The following is an 18,210-nucleotide window of genomic DNA, read 5'->3' on the forward strand; positions in this document are numbered from 1 at the left end:
GGTATGACTTTGATCCTTTGATCTATGGATTCATAAGTCAACGTCAGACCTAAAGTTTTCATTAAAAAAATATCTGTAATACTACGCTTTAGGGATGTGCTAAGAATATAGCTGAGCAGCTGAATCAATTTCAGTCAGATTCCTGAGAGCTAGAGAATAATTCAGAGAACGACAGTATCACTAGTTCAAAAAGAATGAGAGTAACACTGGTTCAAAGAATCTATAAAGTGTGTGTGCCCATGATAAGACAGTTGGATTTTTTCTCTCTGCCAAAAAGGCAACATGTAATGTGAGTTTACAGAAATATTGCTTTAAAATATTTCTATGCCCTGAACAACCAACTTGCTTTAACTTACACACCAAGCTGTAATAAGGACTATCATTTCTTTTAGCATTGTAATTCTTCAGCCTTTTTAACTTACAATTTGCTAAAACATACCACCATTAAGTTGAAAGACTTCAACTACTGTATTGTGAAATCTTTTACAAACCCAAGCTCATTTCTCTTTAAGAGACTTTTAAAAAAACAGTAAAAAAAAATAATCAACCTTATGACAGATGATATAAAACATTAGGTTCATTTGGTATGAGGATCAGATTGCAAACCAGTTGTTAAGCATCTGTTTCAGACACTGAAAACTGCTATGATACCAATGGTATGCTCTCCTGCAACTGTTAAAAAATCATATTTTTATGCAACACCAGTGATTTCAAGAAAGCAAGACAGACTGGAAAAAGCTTGCATTCCACATGACGACTGCCAGCAGAATATTTAGCAAAGTAGGTCCAAAAATGTTATTCACTAGCAATGAGTCTTCCCACTACAAAGCCAAGCAGCAGACTCAGCTCCTCTGTGTCCCATACTCCCGCACTGATGGAAGCTGTGTGTAAGCTGAGCTCACTCATAAAAATAGCTGATGGTTTCGTTCCCAATGCTACAAATTCACTAGAATTGGCAAGCCACGGGTAATTTTACCACAGCGTGATCTAGATCCACTCTGAGCAGAAGTAGCGATGTTAGGAACAGTTGGCACCTGATCTGTCACTGTCACTGTTGATGCTGCAACAGCAGTAAAAGGAGGTTTGAAGGGAGCTGACGACAGACATGGATTGTGCCCCGTGCTTCCCAGCACCGAATCACTACATCCCATGTGATATTACAGTACCTCCTACAAATACAAGACTGCTCGATTACTTTCTTTAAAAGGGTCTCGCCTTCTGGCAAGATCTGCCTCCTGTGATAAAATTCATGCAAAGTTTTGTTTAATAATGCATACAGATGTTATTAAATTATGCAAAGTTCCCAATATATTTCCTAAAAGGCACAAATCATACATACTGTGTTACACGTCCCTCATTTTCAGGCCTGAAAACCACACATAAGATGTTCCAAATATTAAGGACATCATTCATAAACGCAGTAAATTGGTCTGCATTTTGCCTTTGGTAATGGCAGGAGTGGACACAAACTTCCATTGATAGTTGTAATTTAGCTGACCCACTGCGCTACAGCAACTGCGTAATCTTGTAAATCAGCAAAGTTTAACAGAATCTAAAGCAACAAGACTCAAAAGCCACATTAATCTGGATGCCCTTTGTAACCGAAGTCAGGACTTCAGCTTGCTTGCAGCAGGAACTCTACACACGCTGACAGTATTACTAACACACACAGTTGAACCAGCCCTGAAAACAATTTAACTAGTGGTATAGGAATGCCAAATTTGTCTTCAGGAAACCTTAACCAAAGTCTAATTTAGATGTATTTGCTCTCTTTTCCAATTATTGGACTTTTTCTCCCTTCTTGCAAGCTCTCCCAGCACTGCCCCACCAATAATCAGTGGGAAGTCAAAACTGGTCTTACTTGTGTTAAAGTAACTCAGTCTCGTGGCTACTTTCCTCCTCGTCCTCAGTTACTTCAACACTTGCTCAGTTACTACTACCCCTCTGCACAGCAGCTTGCTGTGAACACAACCAAACAATAATACCTGCGTTCTGCGCGCTCCTTCTTTTTTAAGACAACATCCAGGTCTTGTAACTGTTCTTCTAATTTCTCACAGAGTAATTTCTAAGGGAAGGAAACACAATATTAGTTTCTTTCACAACCATTTTCATGTTAAACTAATGTTCAGACATTTCATTTGCTGTTTCTGTATTCGTCTGGAAGAAGGGCAAGTGCCTTGCTATATACAACAAGGCTTTACAACAAAGACTGCCCTCCTAAAACACATGCGCTTCACCATGAACTGCTACAGAGACGCGTCCTCCCTGTAACTGGCATTTACTGTAGGAAACAATGTGCCTGAAGCAAGTAGTAAAGATGTTGAGAATAAACATACTTTTAAATTAGTACCACATTTTTGTTGGTATTTACAGCTTTGCCTCAGGGAAACCTGAGATTACACAGACATCTACAATATACATACACAAAGCTGAGCGCTGAGCGTGTACACCCCCCGTGATACCTCTTTGTTCCTTATGTTAAGTTCTGGAGAACATGTGAGTCTGCGGACACCGCAGTAAAAAGGAGAGATACGCTGCAGGATCATTTTCTTACCAAATGTTCTGTACCTTGAAACACCACTTAATATTCAAGGAGCTACATGTAAAAATGACTTTTTATGGAAAAATTGTGCCTTATTCCATGTTAATGCCCTCATTGTACCATTTCCAAGGATGATCTTCATGCTTTTACAAACTTGTCATTTTTCATGTTAAAAATTACTGAATAGCAAAAGAGTAAGGAGATGCTCCAACCACAAGCTGCAAGCCCAAACTGTGTAAAAGAAAACACTCCTACATATTCAGGATCATCACTACTTCGAAATGCTCCTCAGAAGACAATTAAAAATCAAGGTCCAATACAGCCATGTCATGTCATGTCCAGTGAGGCCAGCTTTTTGCAGGGCAATAGCCCTACGGGCAAAGAATTTTTCTAAAAGCAAGGAAGCAGATTGGGATCAGGCAGATTATTCTGAAAATGTGCATAAATGGTTCCCCATTAATTTAACAATAACAGCATCACACACTCTCTAGCTTATCCTCCCAAGTAGCATCCCTGCAAAATCTTGCTATTTCACATGTACATTAAATGAAACTGGACACATGCACTTTTGGGTTTTTTTTTGGCAGAAGCTGCTTTTAACCTTCAAAAAAGTGTTCGTATTTCTCTGTTACTTGACAAGGACAACTCTGGCTTTCCAGCAAACTACACTGTGAAACTCATTAGAAACAGCAGCTTTCTCTAACTACCTTCTGAGCAAACGTCTCTGAAGGAGGAACAGCACTTCAGAAACAGTGCTTGCTTTGGCCACTGACCATCCCTCGCTGCTTACCGCTTCCCCCTCCAGGATAATAACATGATATTTCTTTTGGGAAAAATTAAGGCATTGTATTTCTAATACCATGTTAGTCTTGATGTAATTTAACTAAAGAGGAGAGAAGACCAGCGTGGCTGGAGATTCCCACTGACACGTCAGCACATACAGTCATTCATCACTAGCACAACAAAGAAACGGAAAGGAAAACCACCTCACAAAACTATTTATACGAATGGACAAGGGGGAAGATCAGCACCCCTACCATTCATCACAGTCTATTTTTTAACAGAAAAAAAGATAGAAAGAACTACTTAAACTCCCAGCAAATCTCCACGAACGCAAGCAAAGCTGAAAAGTCCAACAGGAACCATACATGCTGGCAAGGTGGGCAGAACCACTCTCCATCCGGGATTATCATCAACGGAGGGCGAAGGCAGGCTGTGTGGTACCCACTGTCACAAGAGTCACACAACAAAATCTGTGGAAACAAAGCGAAGCATGGGTATCTTGGCATTCACAACATGTAGCAAGCTCCAGAACTATTTCCCCAGCCAACACAGAAGTGCTTTACAAATACTTCACTGTGCCAATAAAAAAAAAACAAAACAACCAAACCCTGCCTCACTTATCGCTAGGCATTTCTGGGACCACGGGTGGTTTTTATGGGGAAGTTTATGTATCGCAGTTTTCCATTTTAACACCAGGTTTCCTCTTATTATGTGTTCTCAGGCACTTAGTACTACTGGATTACGTAGACTGTGTGGCCATAATGTGGAATCTGGTAATGATTTCCAGATCACAGACTAAAGTGGAAAACTCCATCTGGACAAAATGCGGTGTGAACCGTTTCCCCTGTGCACTCGTGTCCACATGAAAGAAACCTGACCGTTTCCTCAATCCGGATGATTTTATGTCTCAGACAGCCGAGCCAGAGCCTTGCAGACTCTCAGGGGTATACAGAACTAGGCAACTACTGGAGTTCGTACTTAGCTGGGTGAAACCAGAGATACCCCTTTCCATTAAAGCTCGGGAACAAATCTGGCATAAGCTGTGCAATTATCTACTGGAATATTTATCTCTAACATCCTAAAGGTCAAATTTTGTCTCATCCATGCTAAGCTATCTGTCACACACCTGAGAGTATGCTTATTTTGTAGACTCATAGCAGGACTGCACATTATGATGTCCCAGATGAACAGAGGAATTCATTATGATAATCTACCACCAATGAACAAGAACCATAAACATAAGAAACAGCAAAAGCCCCACTGTGCTCCTTCTGTATGGGATTTTGCTGTACTCAGTCCTCAGGTGACGGGCAGCTACGGCCAATGAGGATGATTATGTAGCTGTGCCCGTGTCACAAGACTCTGGAAAGAATACATTACACTGCTGGGTTTTTTTTTAACTTTTTATCTTCTGTATTCATTGAGATTGCAGGCACAATCTCAAAGCCTCACCCAGATTAATCCTCAGTGGGCTAAGTTGTCATAGCCTCATAAAAGAACACATTTCAGAGGTGGTAAACAGAAGAAACAACTTCCTTCTCCCCTTATTAAAGGTAAACTCACCTATTGTCATGACTTTACCACCTAAACCCCAGAGCCTTCTCCTACATACAGCCACCCCAAAGGATGATGTGCCTTCAGACACCACCAAATCTGACACAACAGCCAAGAGCAGCTCTCCCCAGAAGCCTACCAGCTCAGGGTGATTGGGAAGGCCACACTTCTTGCACGGCTCATCGTCATCAGCAGGTGCAGCTTCTTCTTCCTCTTCTTCTTCCTCTTCCTCCTCACCATTAGAGTTTTTTTCACTCTCCGAGTCCTCACTTTCTTCATTACTTGAGTATTTCCACCTGCCACGTGTTCGTGTACCCGTCCACCGAACTTTGCTTCTCTAAGAGACACACCATTTCAAAGAGAAAACACAAAGGAAGCTCACAGAGTTTCTTCCCAGATCTTAAAAAAATATTTGTCTTTACAGTGAAGTGGTTAATGTCAATCAGAACAGTTGCAGTAAATTTACTACAGAACATTTCAATGAATAGACTGTCTTTCAAAGAGCCTTAAAATGCAACAGGATAATAAAAGCAGAAAAATTCCTATCTACCTGCAGAAAATAAATTTTCAGGTAAGATTTAAAAGTAGGTAGACAGATTTGTCATTCAGCTCCTTTTTTCTTTTTTGACAAGGTAAACTTGCTTGAGAACATGGTAAATTCTGCATCTAAACTTTGAAGGCTTTCCTCAATGCAAACAGAATCTCCTTGCTCTTGCCATGTACAGTTTATGTCTTTTATTTCACTTTAGGAAACACGTTTGAACTCTAACAAGTATATTAAGTCTTTCTGGTGCTTTCCTCTAGGATGGGCATACTTCACTGAAGTAAAATCTCTGCACTTTTTAAGTACATAACCTGTATCTAGGTCTTCACATTTATACGTTCCCATTATTTTTCTTTAAGTAAAAAATTATTCAGCTGACGCTTCTTTTTTGCTGATCAAAGGGGAATCTACCCCTCCTTATCATATTTACTATTTTATTTTGAATGAAAAACAGATTTCAATTACAATTCAAAATATTATTCTGAATTAATTAAAACTGCTGTCTGCGGCTAGGATATTTTATATTTAAAGCAACCTGCCAAACAGAAGAAACTTTTTTTCCCCCCATTAACTGACTTGTTTCTCACAGACGTCAATTCTCTCACAACTCTTACTGCCCCCCTACCCCGCAGATATTGGAAAAGGAAAACAACTTTTGTAGCTTTTTCGACTCAAAACATTTTTTCAATTTTGACTGAACTACTCATTGACCCGAATGAGCTAAAGAAACTAAAATGTAAAAAACACTCTATTTTTCCTGCAGGGTAGACTCGTACCAAAGCAGTGTTTGTCATATTGGTAAAATTTTGTTTCAGGTTCTTAACATTAATTTCTACCTTTTTACAGATTTTACTGTTCACTAAACTTTGGGAACAAATGTACTTCCATCCATGACAACATTAGTTTAAGTTTAGGCTTCATCATATGTCACCATTATTTCAAATCTATTTTTAAAAGACCCTTCTTTAAAAGAAAACAAATATAAAACAGCCTATTAAAGATTTGGGTATTTTTCATCTTGATAAAATGACAGATGCTTACAAGTTTCAAACACCTTCCTCCACCGTATTTATTTTAAAATCTCTCTAGAAAAGTAAGCATCTTTAGTTCTATCTTTCAAAAAAGAAAGAAATCAAGTTGAAACACCTACAGCAACAGTATTTCAAAATTAAAACTACTTGTAGGACTTACATCACTAATACTTTCATTGATCTTCTTTTTTAATGAAAATCTTTAAATGAAAATTTTAAAACGGAAAATTAATTTTTCATTTCTTTATCTATATGACAGAATTTTCTAGTATAGAAGTTACCGTTCACTGAAAAATCAACTGTCTGCTCATTTTATGAAGGTTATTCAATGTAACAGTATATGAAAGAAATTTAATAAATAAGTGAATGGCTTGGTAAAACTACAAAACCAGCAAGAAAACATGTAGCAGTGGAAAAATGTATAGCATTTCAAGTTGGTATAAAAAGAGCGCACTTAAAATTAGACTCTTTACTCCTTGCTTCTCTCCTGTACTCCATAGCCAGAAAAAATGGAAGATAAATTAATAAAAGGTGTTTGTAACTACACACTTAGAAGCACACATGTACATTTAACTTTGTGTTATAGATACCTGACATACTTTTAATATCTATGCTGCATACGCAAAAGTTTATCATGAAAAAGATACCTCCACCCAAAGTAAAATGTATATTCCACACATGAGAAAAGCTAAATTATATCATGAACTCACCACAACAATAACTTTAGCTTCACCTAGAAACAGAAGTCATAACATTTTTATTCTTCACCATTTGTTGGTTCCTTTTCGGCTTATGATCATCCTGACCAACCAGACACCAACAAGTATCCATCTAGTAAATCCACCGGAGCTAGAAGTCTCCATTCAGCCACTTAGCCAGACTGACTCAGGTCTGATCGTTTCAGTTTTTAGAAGAATTCACTCCGGTTGACTTGGTCTACTTAGTTTAGTTTAAGTAACAGATTTTATAAACTGGTAAGTCAACAGATATTAGCACTCTCTTAGGGGGAGGTTTTTAAATTGGTTGAGTCCACTAACTGGATTGCAAAGCTAGTTTCTTGCAAGAGCTGACCAAAGGAACACAATCCTCAATATTCCTATGTAAGTGTATATTCTCCTTATAGATAAGACTGTGGGTACTCCTTATTCCCGGGTAATAAAACTGTATTACCTTGTTAACCTTAGAATTTGGCTCCTTCTCTTGTTTTTTTGCATCTTCTTTTCGTTCTGGTTTTTGTGCTGCTGCAGGTTTCTCCTCTTCCTCTTCGGGTCGTTTTTTGTCAGGTTTCTGATCCCGAGTCTCCACGACTTTTGGAGTAGGCTTGGATATTCTCGGAGATCGCCTTAACGTGCGGCCAATGCTGACCTCTTCTGGTGGTGTTTCTGCCTTTCTCTTCCGACTGGAGATCCTGATTGTTAATTTAATTCCTTCTTTCTGTCTTTCAGAAGTTATTTCTTTATTATCTGTTGCACAGCTTTCTTCTTCAGAAACTAGCTTATATTTAAATTTGCTTTTAGGTACTGGAGATTCCTTTTTACTCTCTGAGGAGTCCTCTAGATTAGAAGCTTGGGCATCATCTAGTCTCTCTGGCTCTGTCTTGGCAGCTTCTGGCTCTTCCTCTTGTTTTTCAGGGCTGGACTTTTCTTCTGCTTTGCTCTCCTCAAGTAGAGCTGTTTTACCATCTGAGTCCTCCTTTTCCAAAACGGGTTTCTCTGCAGTAATAGGAGAAGTAGCTGCAGGGGGTATCTCAGAAACTTTTGGAGAAACGGGTTTCTCCTCAGACTCACCTTTACTTTTCAAAGTCTCTTCATCAGACAGTGCAAGCTTGGGCAGTTCTGCAGGAGCAGATGCGTTCGTGGACTTCTCTAGCTTCTCTAAACATTCTTTGGGTGGCGGTATTCTGTCCTTTTTGATTTTTGTGGCTAGTTTCTCTTCAGTTGTTTTGGCACAGTCTTCAGAGTTTGAAGACTCTTCTTCCACTACCGTTTCAGGAGTTGTGCTGTCAAGGGGCTCTTTTTCCACAGGACTAGATTCCTCCTTTAAAGGCACTTTCTGATTAGAAACCTCAGAGTCCACAGCCCCTGCCTCTTTCAGCACAGTTACTGTGTTTTTCTCAACGTCGCACGTTTTAATAGTTTTACTAACAGAATTCAGGGAGTCCGATACCTTTTCCCCACTTTTTCCATTTTTCTCCTTTAACGAGCTGCTGTCTTCCTTTGTACTAGCAGAGTGTTCTGACTTATTATTTTGTATGACACTTGGGGTTATTTTTTCACAGCTAACTTCTCCATTTACTAGCACTTTCCCATCAGGACATAAAGCAGTAATTGTAGGGACTCTCTTAAAAGCTTCTTCTTCTGGTTTCCCTTCTTCCTTCAAGACATCCTTTGTTGGAGTAACACATTTACATAGGGGGCCCTTTATTGGGCTGTCGTAGTCATCCGTCAGCTTGATCTCTCGCTTTTTAAGCGGTATTTTTGCCTGCTGGTCATTTTTAAGTTTCTCACTTTCTTCCACAGACTTCTCCACAATTTCTTGGGGAGTTTTGACATTAACACAAAACTCCAATCTCTCCGGCTCATGAACTGCTATTTTGTCTGTACCACTTTTCACTTCTTTTAAGTCTTTTGGTTCTGTTTTGTTTTCCTTCACCTCTACTTTAACAGGCTTGACATTCTCTTTAAAGGAGTCACTCTCTTCTTTGACAGTTTGCTTTTCTTCACCGTATTCTGAAGGTTTCTCTAATTTTACTATTACTGGTAATTTTATAATTTCTTTTTCTTCCACTTTCTCAGCTTTCGGCGTATTTTCGTCTTCTTTGACTACAGGGACAGGAAGGCTTTCCAATTCCAAAGGCTGCTGCTCCTCCACCTCCTCTTGTTCTTCTTTGATTTTTAATTGATTTTCTGTTGACAGAGAAAAATAGCTATGAAATGACCAGGGAACCTACAGGATTACAAAGAGCATCCATCAAAACAAAGGCATAGGTAAAAACCCCCACCACCTAAGTCCCCCACAAATGAATCTTCTCTTATTGTATTATTAGGAATCTGGCTTGTCTAACACCATCATTAAATGAGTGGGTTGCCAGTTTTCAGCTATAGAATCACAGCTCAATTACATCAATCAGTTTAATTACATACCAAGATAAACCTAAATTACAGAAGCTAGCAGCAGAATTCTGCATTTATCCTTCTTTAAAACAGGCATCTCAGCCCTTTCTTCAACAGACGATACATAAAACCTAAGCAGAAAGGACATGAGGCATCAACTTGAAGTCTCACTGGAGTCTCTGAATTATTTCACAAACCAGAATATCGTGTAAGATTCCATGCTCCTCAAGTGCAATTCCACACAGTAATCAGTCCCCTGTTTGTACATGTTTCTATTTCAAGAAATACTCAACTACCGTATTTCAACAGTTCAGAGAAGAGAGAAGACATTTAACACTATAGCTTGTGGCAGAATTCGCCTAGTTTCTCTGGACAATATGTTCCCTACGTACTATCAAAACACAAAGATCGGACAATATTCTACATTCTCTTCATCTGCCGTTTCTAAAACAAGCACAGTGAGTAGTAGCATAGCCCAGAAAAACCTGCAGAGCTGCTTAAAGAATTAGGTTATGCCTACTTTGCTAAGTCAGTTTTAGATTGTTAGGGCTTAAACTACAGTTCCAGCACTCAAAAAAACCCATAAATCTATTTTTTTATTACGTGCTTAAGCCTATTATTTATCATTACTGCAGCCTCTTAATACCCCATATGTTGGGTTGGGTTTTTTTTAATTTTACCATACCTTTTGAGTCAGCTAGAAAAATTAGAAAAAGCAAATATAATAGCACTACATGTGCCAAAACAGCATCTTCTACCATTTGGAAGACATTATTGCAAGTGTGCCATAACTCCAAACAAAAAGATGATTTTTTTTTTTTCTTCCTCACCCCTTTCCCTCCACACCAGTGTCATTTTTTCCCCAAAGTGGTTAGAAATATACAGGGCTAAGTATGTGACAGCTGACAGTTACATTAAAGAAAATAAGCATTTTAGAAAAGTGTGGCAAGGAAGAATGCATAAATTTTATAATATTTTCAAATACAAAGCATATATCCAAGTAAGTCTCAGCAATTAGTACAGCAGTGAAAGATGCATCTCTAAGGCACCAGAAGTGGTAACACGTTGAAGACTCAAGGCTGGTTTTTTCCCCTTCTCAGAAGCGGTCCCCCCTCTGAGCCCCTGTAGCATAAAAGCTGCCTCTTTAAAGGCATTCATCTGTAATGGTGGATATGATATGTTTTTGTGTGTCCAAAATCTTCCAGCCTCCTTTCACTTTTTCTTGCCTAAACTTTGGTCAACCATTTCTTCCCTTCAGCAGCTGCTCCCAAACTTCATCAAGGATCACCCAAACTTCTCTATACCGAAAACGAACAGTTCTATAGTTCTGCTCGTAAAGCACTTGGCATATACAAAATGACTCTGTCAACACACAAGTTGTCTTGACTCTAGAGTTAGCTCTTATTATCCTAATAGATTATGTAAGCATTGGTTCTGTTCGCCTTAATTTCGTATGAACTAATTTAACGCTATCTGGGAAGTGGACAAAGCAAACAGGTATCAGGTCTGTACCTCAGAAGGGCTTTGAGCGCAGCCCTTGCACTAATAGGGGGAACTAACAAAGCTTCTCAACTGAAAGACTCTAAACAGTGCTCTGTGAATACGCTGACTGCACTTAAATCACAGCACATGTAAATAATTTCACTACTTCTTACATACACAGACTCGTGCCTAGGAGTCATTCTGCATCCATACACAGCCTCAAGCGAGTACTGACCCAGGCGACTGTGCCATAGGATTTGGGCAATTATCTACAGAGGGGAAATCCATTAACATGTTTTCAAATGGCTTCTCCTGGATTCAAAGTAAAGTAAAATGTTATCTGAAGTAGAGATTTCAGTTAGATGAGTTAAGCTGGCTTAGCCAATTTTTAACGAGACAAAGGCAAGATTAGTACTTGGAATTCATTCCGCAGCGTCGGTAACCCCACAGGTTATGTTGTCACTTATATGCAGTTAGATATTGGAAGTGCCTTAGACAAAGAATTCTGCTGGTGTTCATCACCATTTACTGCAATTTCGACAGTAGTCTTCTGATGATTCAACAACAACTCAAATTGTATCTAAATGTCTTATTTATTTGTTCTGTTCTATGCTGTTTCTTGCAAAGAATCAGAATAAAATAGCAAGTCTTTGATACTTAGAACCAAGACAGGCCTTGGCTAATTCCACATATCAAACTTAAACAATTTTGAAGAAACATACACTAACACACTGGAATCCCTAAATCTTGTTTCTGACTGAGAAGATATTTTTTCTGTATTTTAACTAAATGATAATTTTAGCAAAAATTACCAGGATGACAAGCTTTTAGCTTTCCATAACTTGAAAAAAAGATAAGATTCTTACAATGTTATGATAATTCAGGCTAACTGATAACTTAGTAAAAGCAATGCACAAACCAACAAGTCAGGAAAGTTTGTGCAATGACATGATAATAAGGAAAGAAAAAAGGTTCTTTGCTAATAACAACAATACAGTGAAGGCAGCTAAGGATCACTTTGCTTCTAAAATATTTTAGTTTTTTTAATTGTTTTAACTCAAGCTCACGTCTTCTCAAAAAATCATGTAGACTACGAAATATTTAAGGAGATAACCTGCATTTTTCTGATCCAAACTCAAAAGCAAGAACAAACACGCCCAAATACTGTATTGATTTCAATTATGGCATTGCACAAACAGGTGTTTTATTGGGTTTTTTTTTTTTAATTTTAATGTTGCTGGAACAGGAAAAGTTTGACAAAACTGCAATGCCCCACGAAAACATACAATGATGAGCATTTACAATATTATACAAAATGTACAACAAAAAAATTACTTAGAAAAAGGTTTATACATAGCTGTCATCTCATAAAAATCTTGAGCGTAAATATGCACTAAAAAAGCTTGCAAAAATATTTATCATTCCAGACTATTCAATATTTACTTGATTTACTTTGAACAGAAACATTTTCCGGGTTTTTTTTTGTTCTGCTTTTTGGTTTTTTAAATACTAATCTAGCACAGTAACTTTTCATGAAGTTGAAAATTCTAATATTGCCAGAGCACAACATTTAAAATTTGAGAAAAGAAGGCAGAAAACCTTGCGTAGATCCTTCTTCACCCTTTTTGGCGTCTTCATCTTCTATGCTTGGGCTTTCACGTGATGAATTCTCTGGCTGAGAGTTGTTGTTTTTCAGCAGGGCAGGATCAATTTGTGCTTTCAAGAGCTCAAGGGTCTCAGCAAGCTCATTGCGGTTTCTAGATGACAGAAGAAAAAACACACTGCCTGATAAGCCACTTACTCACCCCAAAGGGATTCATAAAAAAGAAAAAAAACCAAACCTACCACCACCTGCCTTAAAATGAACACTGCCCTGAAAACCTTATATACAAGTATAGTGAAATGCCTGTCCCACCAGCGCAGATGCAGCTTTGCAGTCAGAAACCTTCCAATTTATCCATACCAAAATCAAATCACTTTTTTGGAAGGACACCTTATCCATCTTGACTCCTGTTGGGTCTGGATCCAAGCTGCTACTAATTATTCTTTTATTTATTATCCTCTTACCAAGCCTCACTGATTTTTCTTTGCCATTTCTTTTTTCTCTTGGGAGACAGGATGTTGTAGTTTTCTGCTTGTGCATCAAAGGAGCAACCACATCATTCAAGTGAAATTTTCAAAAGCAATTAAGTAATTTAGACACTTTTTGCAAGCACCCATCCTAAACACATGTAGCAAACAATAAAAAATTGTCTAAAAAACCTCCAGCTACTCAAGTTATGATAGCAAGAAAACGTTCGCGCATCTCTATGCCTGTGAATCTCTGTGCACTCTAACCCTTATTTAATCTGGACATCTAACTTTATACGTTGAGGTGTTATTTTTTTAATGAATTCGAGTGATGAGTGATAATTAAACAGAGCCACTGTTTTCATAATAAGACTAGAATAATAAGGCTCTTCCATTTCTTGCTTTAAAGCAAATGTTCAGCAATTTGTTTTGCCCAGGTTTACAGAAGAAAAAGGAAGCCTGGAAGCGCAACAGCCCTGAGGTGTGGAATCTCACGGGTTTAAAACCATTCTAGATTTGACAACGCATTACTGTGTTTTTCTGCTGCGAGTGTGGAGTGTCAGAACTTCCCCAGCAGCCCTCCTGATTTCTTCCACTTTTGGCATTGATCTCTGGAGTCTATAATGCATGAAGAGAGATAAACATCACTCAGCTCTTGATTGCTTTGTTTAGATATATTTACTTTATTCACCCACAACAGCTGTCTAAATTCCACTGGTAGCAACGCTTATCATTTTATGGCTCTTTACTACTGGCTTAAACAGTTTTGTTATGACTTCCTTCATTACTAAAGTTATGGATATGTAAATAAGCTGCAGATACAAAAATTAAAATTTACAAACACACACCCCCCCATCATTTACTTTTTTAGACTTCTTTCTGATTAGTTTTTTTCTAGTAAGAAAGATCCCATATACTTTGCATAGAGTAGGAAAGCGAAAAACAAAACATGTAACAAGAATCACAAAAACCAAATCTGAAGCTAAAATATTATTAAAATATTCATCTGCAGAACTGAGACCCAAAGGTGCTGAGTCATGTACACGTCAGTCTGTATCAACATCATGTGCCTCATCTTTAGTGATCCATGAGCTTAATTCTGCTCCAGAAGATTTTTCATGCCTGTTTGTATTATCAACAGTTTTGTAGTTCCATGAAGCTAAAATTGCACTTCAATTCCCCCAAGAACAAAACTGCCCACTTGTAATTTTCTTAACAGAGCAGAAATGAAAGAAGCAAGAGTCGTCCTCCATTTCCTAAGGCATTTAGCCAGCCAGGGAGCAATACGGAGCCATCATCCTCAAGATAGTCTTCTCTTGGTACCCTATCCATATATCCATTGTAGCTTCATTAAGGAGAAAACAAATTACATGTTGGCGATTACCAACAAATCAGTTTCTTCTCTACATACTTTTTCACTAAAATATACATGTGAAGGCAGAAAATCCCACGGCCATGAATCCTACTCTGTGGGAAATGGAGATGTATTGACATAAATTTCTGAGACCTGGTGACAAATAGCTAAACCCCCCCTACAAAATAAGAAAAAAGGAGAAAAAAAAAACCAAAAGGAATACCTAACAATGCACTTCCATGTGGATCCATCCTGGTCATCCTGTTCTTCTATGTACATCCTGACATTATGCTCTTGATCCAGCTGATACCAATACATCAGACCATCCTTGTCTCGACCAATGGGCTGAAGACGCATGGCATCGGCATCCTCCTCGTTAATTATATTCTTAAACTTTAGATTGTCATCAAACTGACATTCACAGAGATACTGAGAGAGAGAAAGTAGGAAGACTGTTAAAATATCAAAATATAAACAGAAATAAGAACATCAGCTCTTTTCCTTTCAGTGTATTTTGGAACTTCTTTTTAGGCCCCTCTCTATTGGATCTAGCTATGGCTATCAGTTTTTTTTCCAGACTGCTGTTTTTAAATGAGACACAAGTTTTTGCCCTTTTTTTTCCCTGACCAGCTTAGAAAGATTTTTATTGTAGAATGAGATAATTTGTACTATGTAATAAATAAACAAATAAAAATACACATCCATAACTTGGAACCAACCCTGACAAGTTTTCTCGGACTTGAAAAGATGAAGTCCTATCTTTGCCTTCAAAATTCAGCAAGCTAATAAACATTTTAAAAAGTGTACTGGCACAAATAGTTACTGACAAAACAGTAAATACGAAACAATTTTCAAATAAAGTTTTATACAAAGCATAAAAAATATGCAAAACAAGTGTTACGTTCAGTTTGGGCCCATCCCACAACAATGAGAATCATGTCTGGTACAAGATCAGCTCCATGTTTAGTATATCTACTGATGGTTCAGTCAAGCTAACTTGCAAGACATTTAAGTGAGTGAGAAAGCCAAATCTCCAAGATATTTAAGTGAGTGAGGCAAAAGTAATTTAGAAACTTAGCTGATGAATGTGTACCTTCAGAATCCCCAGTTTGCACTCAACGCTCATTTCTAGGTATCCTTTTTTTTCCATCTCCCAAGCCCAAGTGCTGTTGAATTCTTGGCATATCTGTCACGAACAAAATAATTAAGATTGCTAGGGTTAGTGGATGAAAGCAACTTTAAAAACTTCTATATTAATAGCACCTTACTGCAGCAACAATTATACGTGATCTCTTCACGACTAAAGGTCTGAAAGCCTGACACAACAATAAAACTTAGAACTGGAGTAGTTTGGCAAGCACTGGCAAATCTCCATGGAAAAGCAGATCACCAAGGCCCTGATCACCACCAACTTCTCTAAACCTCCTTAAATTAGGCACTACAACTCTGAACTGCAAAGGTACGCCAGTATTTGCTGTGCAAAATCTCCCATTTTTCTATTTCTGACTTGTCTATTTAGAATTAAATTTCTCTCGAGTAGGCATGATTTCTTGTTAGGTGGCCTTACAGCACTTGGCACAGAGCTGCCAAGCTCTCTTGGGGCCCCCCAAGTCCCACAACTGTACTGCAGATAAATGCAGTTGGTATTCACTCCACACTGGGGAATTATTATTCTTTAGGAAATCTCTTGGGCTTCAAGCTGCTTGATAAATATTTTAAAATATCGTTAAGTGTAGCCAATTTATATTTATTTAAAGCAAATAAATTCAATGTCACCAATATGGGGGGAAAAAAACCCGAACACACAAAAAAAGTGGCAGTAGAGGATAAATAAGACTGAATCAGCAGGAGCTCCAATAGTAATAGTGGAAAAGGAAAAGGAATTCCCTGTTCTCCTAAACAACTCAAGATATGCTTAAGACAACTCTCACGAACAGAGAAGAGCTGCTTATCAACTGACACACGGTGCGATCTCCAGTCGGTGAGGCTGTTCGAGCAGAAATACCCACTGGAAGGAGGCGAAAGCTGATCACAGCTATACACCTCCAGCTGGGATTATTCTGAAGTGCCACTGTTGAATCCCGACTGTCCCAATTAGCACCCGAGGTACTGCTGCCCTTCCCTTTGCAAGGAAGCAAAGCCCTGCTGAATGAACTCAATTAAACCAGCATAATCTCCCAATCGCCAAATTATTATTGAAAACAAGATAGTCACTAAGTTATTTAGAAACCTGTAAATTGCATCTGAAAGCGGTTTTCTCTGGAAACAGCGGCAAAAATAACCCTAAATTTCACCCACCAGTACAGATCAGCTGATTCATGTTGTAAAACTCCACATGGGCTGCAACCAAGAGGGGGGCCACTACCCCTCCTCAGTCTCCATGGCTGTGCTACCTACCATCTGCTATCCCTAGTACTGACACCAGGTCTTAAATGACCGAGTGTGCAATTAGATCAGCTCAGCCACAGCATAAATCACACTGACTTTAAACCATGACCTACAGAGCACGGTAAAGAGAGTGCTCTCTGGTCACAACAAATCCTGCAGGAGAGCAGTTTTTCCTTCTCTGAGGTCAAGGAACATTACACAGGTACTTCTCTGATAGAAATCCAAAGCTCACAGCAAGAGACAATCGCTGCTCGCTCACAAAATGAGAACACTCTGCTTTCTCTCTCATTTTCAACCGTGTAACGTAAAGAACGCTGGGAAACTGTATATCAAAACCCTTGCTAAAGGCATGCGCCAGTTGTTATTCACTACTTACTCATTAAGTATGAAAGCAATAATGAGAAGTTTCATGTGCTGCGGAAGTGTCTGATTGTCACAGCAAAAGCTCACAGACATCAGAGCTGATGAAGCATCTGTTCAAACTGAAATGACTACATTTTGACAATTAAAACCCAGATGATTGCGCTTTCTCCTGACAAGTACTGTCACAACCCTGAACTACAGATCTCATTGATTGAGGCTGCACTGAAATGTTAAAGCTCTGCCTTCACAGAGGGGACATTTCACACCAATCAGAAATCCACCGCTTGTGGGAGCAGCTGGCTTATGCATGCTAAAGAGCGGTCAGCATCTTCCCACCCTGCAAAAGAGACGCCAAAACATCTCTCTCATGTTTCCAAAGCAGGTACAATGGTACCTGACACTTGCTTATTACCATGTCCCAAATGTTCATTTTAAACAACAAAAACAGGAAGGTAAAAGTCATAGCAGGGAAGTCTGCTTGGGTGGGACTATAGCGACCTGAATTCTAACCACTGGAAAAAACAGTATGTTTAGAATGTGCCGATTTTGGGGTTGGTTCCGGACAGACCAGTCCAGAGAAAACCTACCTGTATAAAAATGTAAAATATCTTTGACAACAGTCAAGTAAAGCATTTTGCCAGGAGACAGTGCAATCTGAATTAACTCATCTATGCGTTTCTCAAAAGACAGTGAAGCTGGACAGTTCCTCTTAGCTGTTAAAGCATTTAGGTCAAGCTATTTCTTCACTTCGGTCACATGTAACTACATACGTTCCTTGCACAGAGGAGGAAAGTCAGATTCCTAGAGCCCTATAGCCATTTACTTCCAAAAACAAGACTAGTGTACATGTTGGTGAGCCAGCTTGGGTGGCTCACCATCAGAATAGGGAAGGGAAAGAACTCTCAACTGTCACATTCACTACCTATCTCAAAATATATTCAATCTGACAAAATACCAGCCACAGCTTAGAGACAATTTTTTATGAA

The 18,210-nt window shown here is 38.6% G+C and overlaps 1 protein-coding gene across 2 annotated transcripts in view; it reads right to left on the reverse strand.

The window, feature by feature from the left end:
* RSF1 (remodeling and spacing factor 1) overlaps window positions 1–18,210 on the reverse strand; it is a 60,811-nt gene that overhangs the window by 16,838 nt on the left and 25,763 nt on the right. Inside the window, exons 3-10 of one of the 2 annotated variants that reach the window (XM_040583086.1) lie at window positions 15,567–15,659; window positions 14,697–14,902; window positions 13,651–13,737; window positions 12,649–12,806; window positions 7,625–9,360; window positions 5,019–5,216; window positions 3,691–3,795; window positions 1,986–2,065 (exon numbers count right to left, since the gene is read on the reverse strand). In XM_040583086.1, the coding sequence (XP_040439020.1) occupies window positions 1,986–2,065; window positions 3,691–3,795; window positions 5,019–5,216; window positions 7,625–9,360; window positions 12,649–12,806; window positions 13,651–13,737; window positions 14,697–14,902; window positions 15,567–15,659 (2,663 nt within the window). The remainder of the gene's footprint in view (window positions 1–1,985; window positions 2,066–3,690; window positions 3,796–5,018; window positions 5,217–7,624; window positions 9,361–12,648; window positions 12,807–13,650; window positions 13,738–14,696; window positions 14,903–15,566; window positions 15,660–18,210) is intronic. The other variant, XM_040583085.1, reaches the window with a different exon arrangement.

The sequence above is a fragment of the Falco naumanni genome, chromosome 2 (assembly GCF_017639655.2).
Source record: "Falco naumanni isolate bFalNau1 chromosome 2, bFalNau1.pat, whole genome shotgun sequence".
Taxonomy (NCBI): Eukaryota; Metazoa; Chordata; class Aves; order Falconiformes; family Falconidae; genus Falco; species Falco naumanni.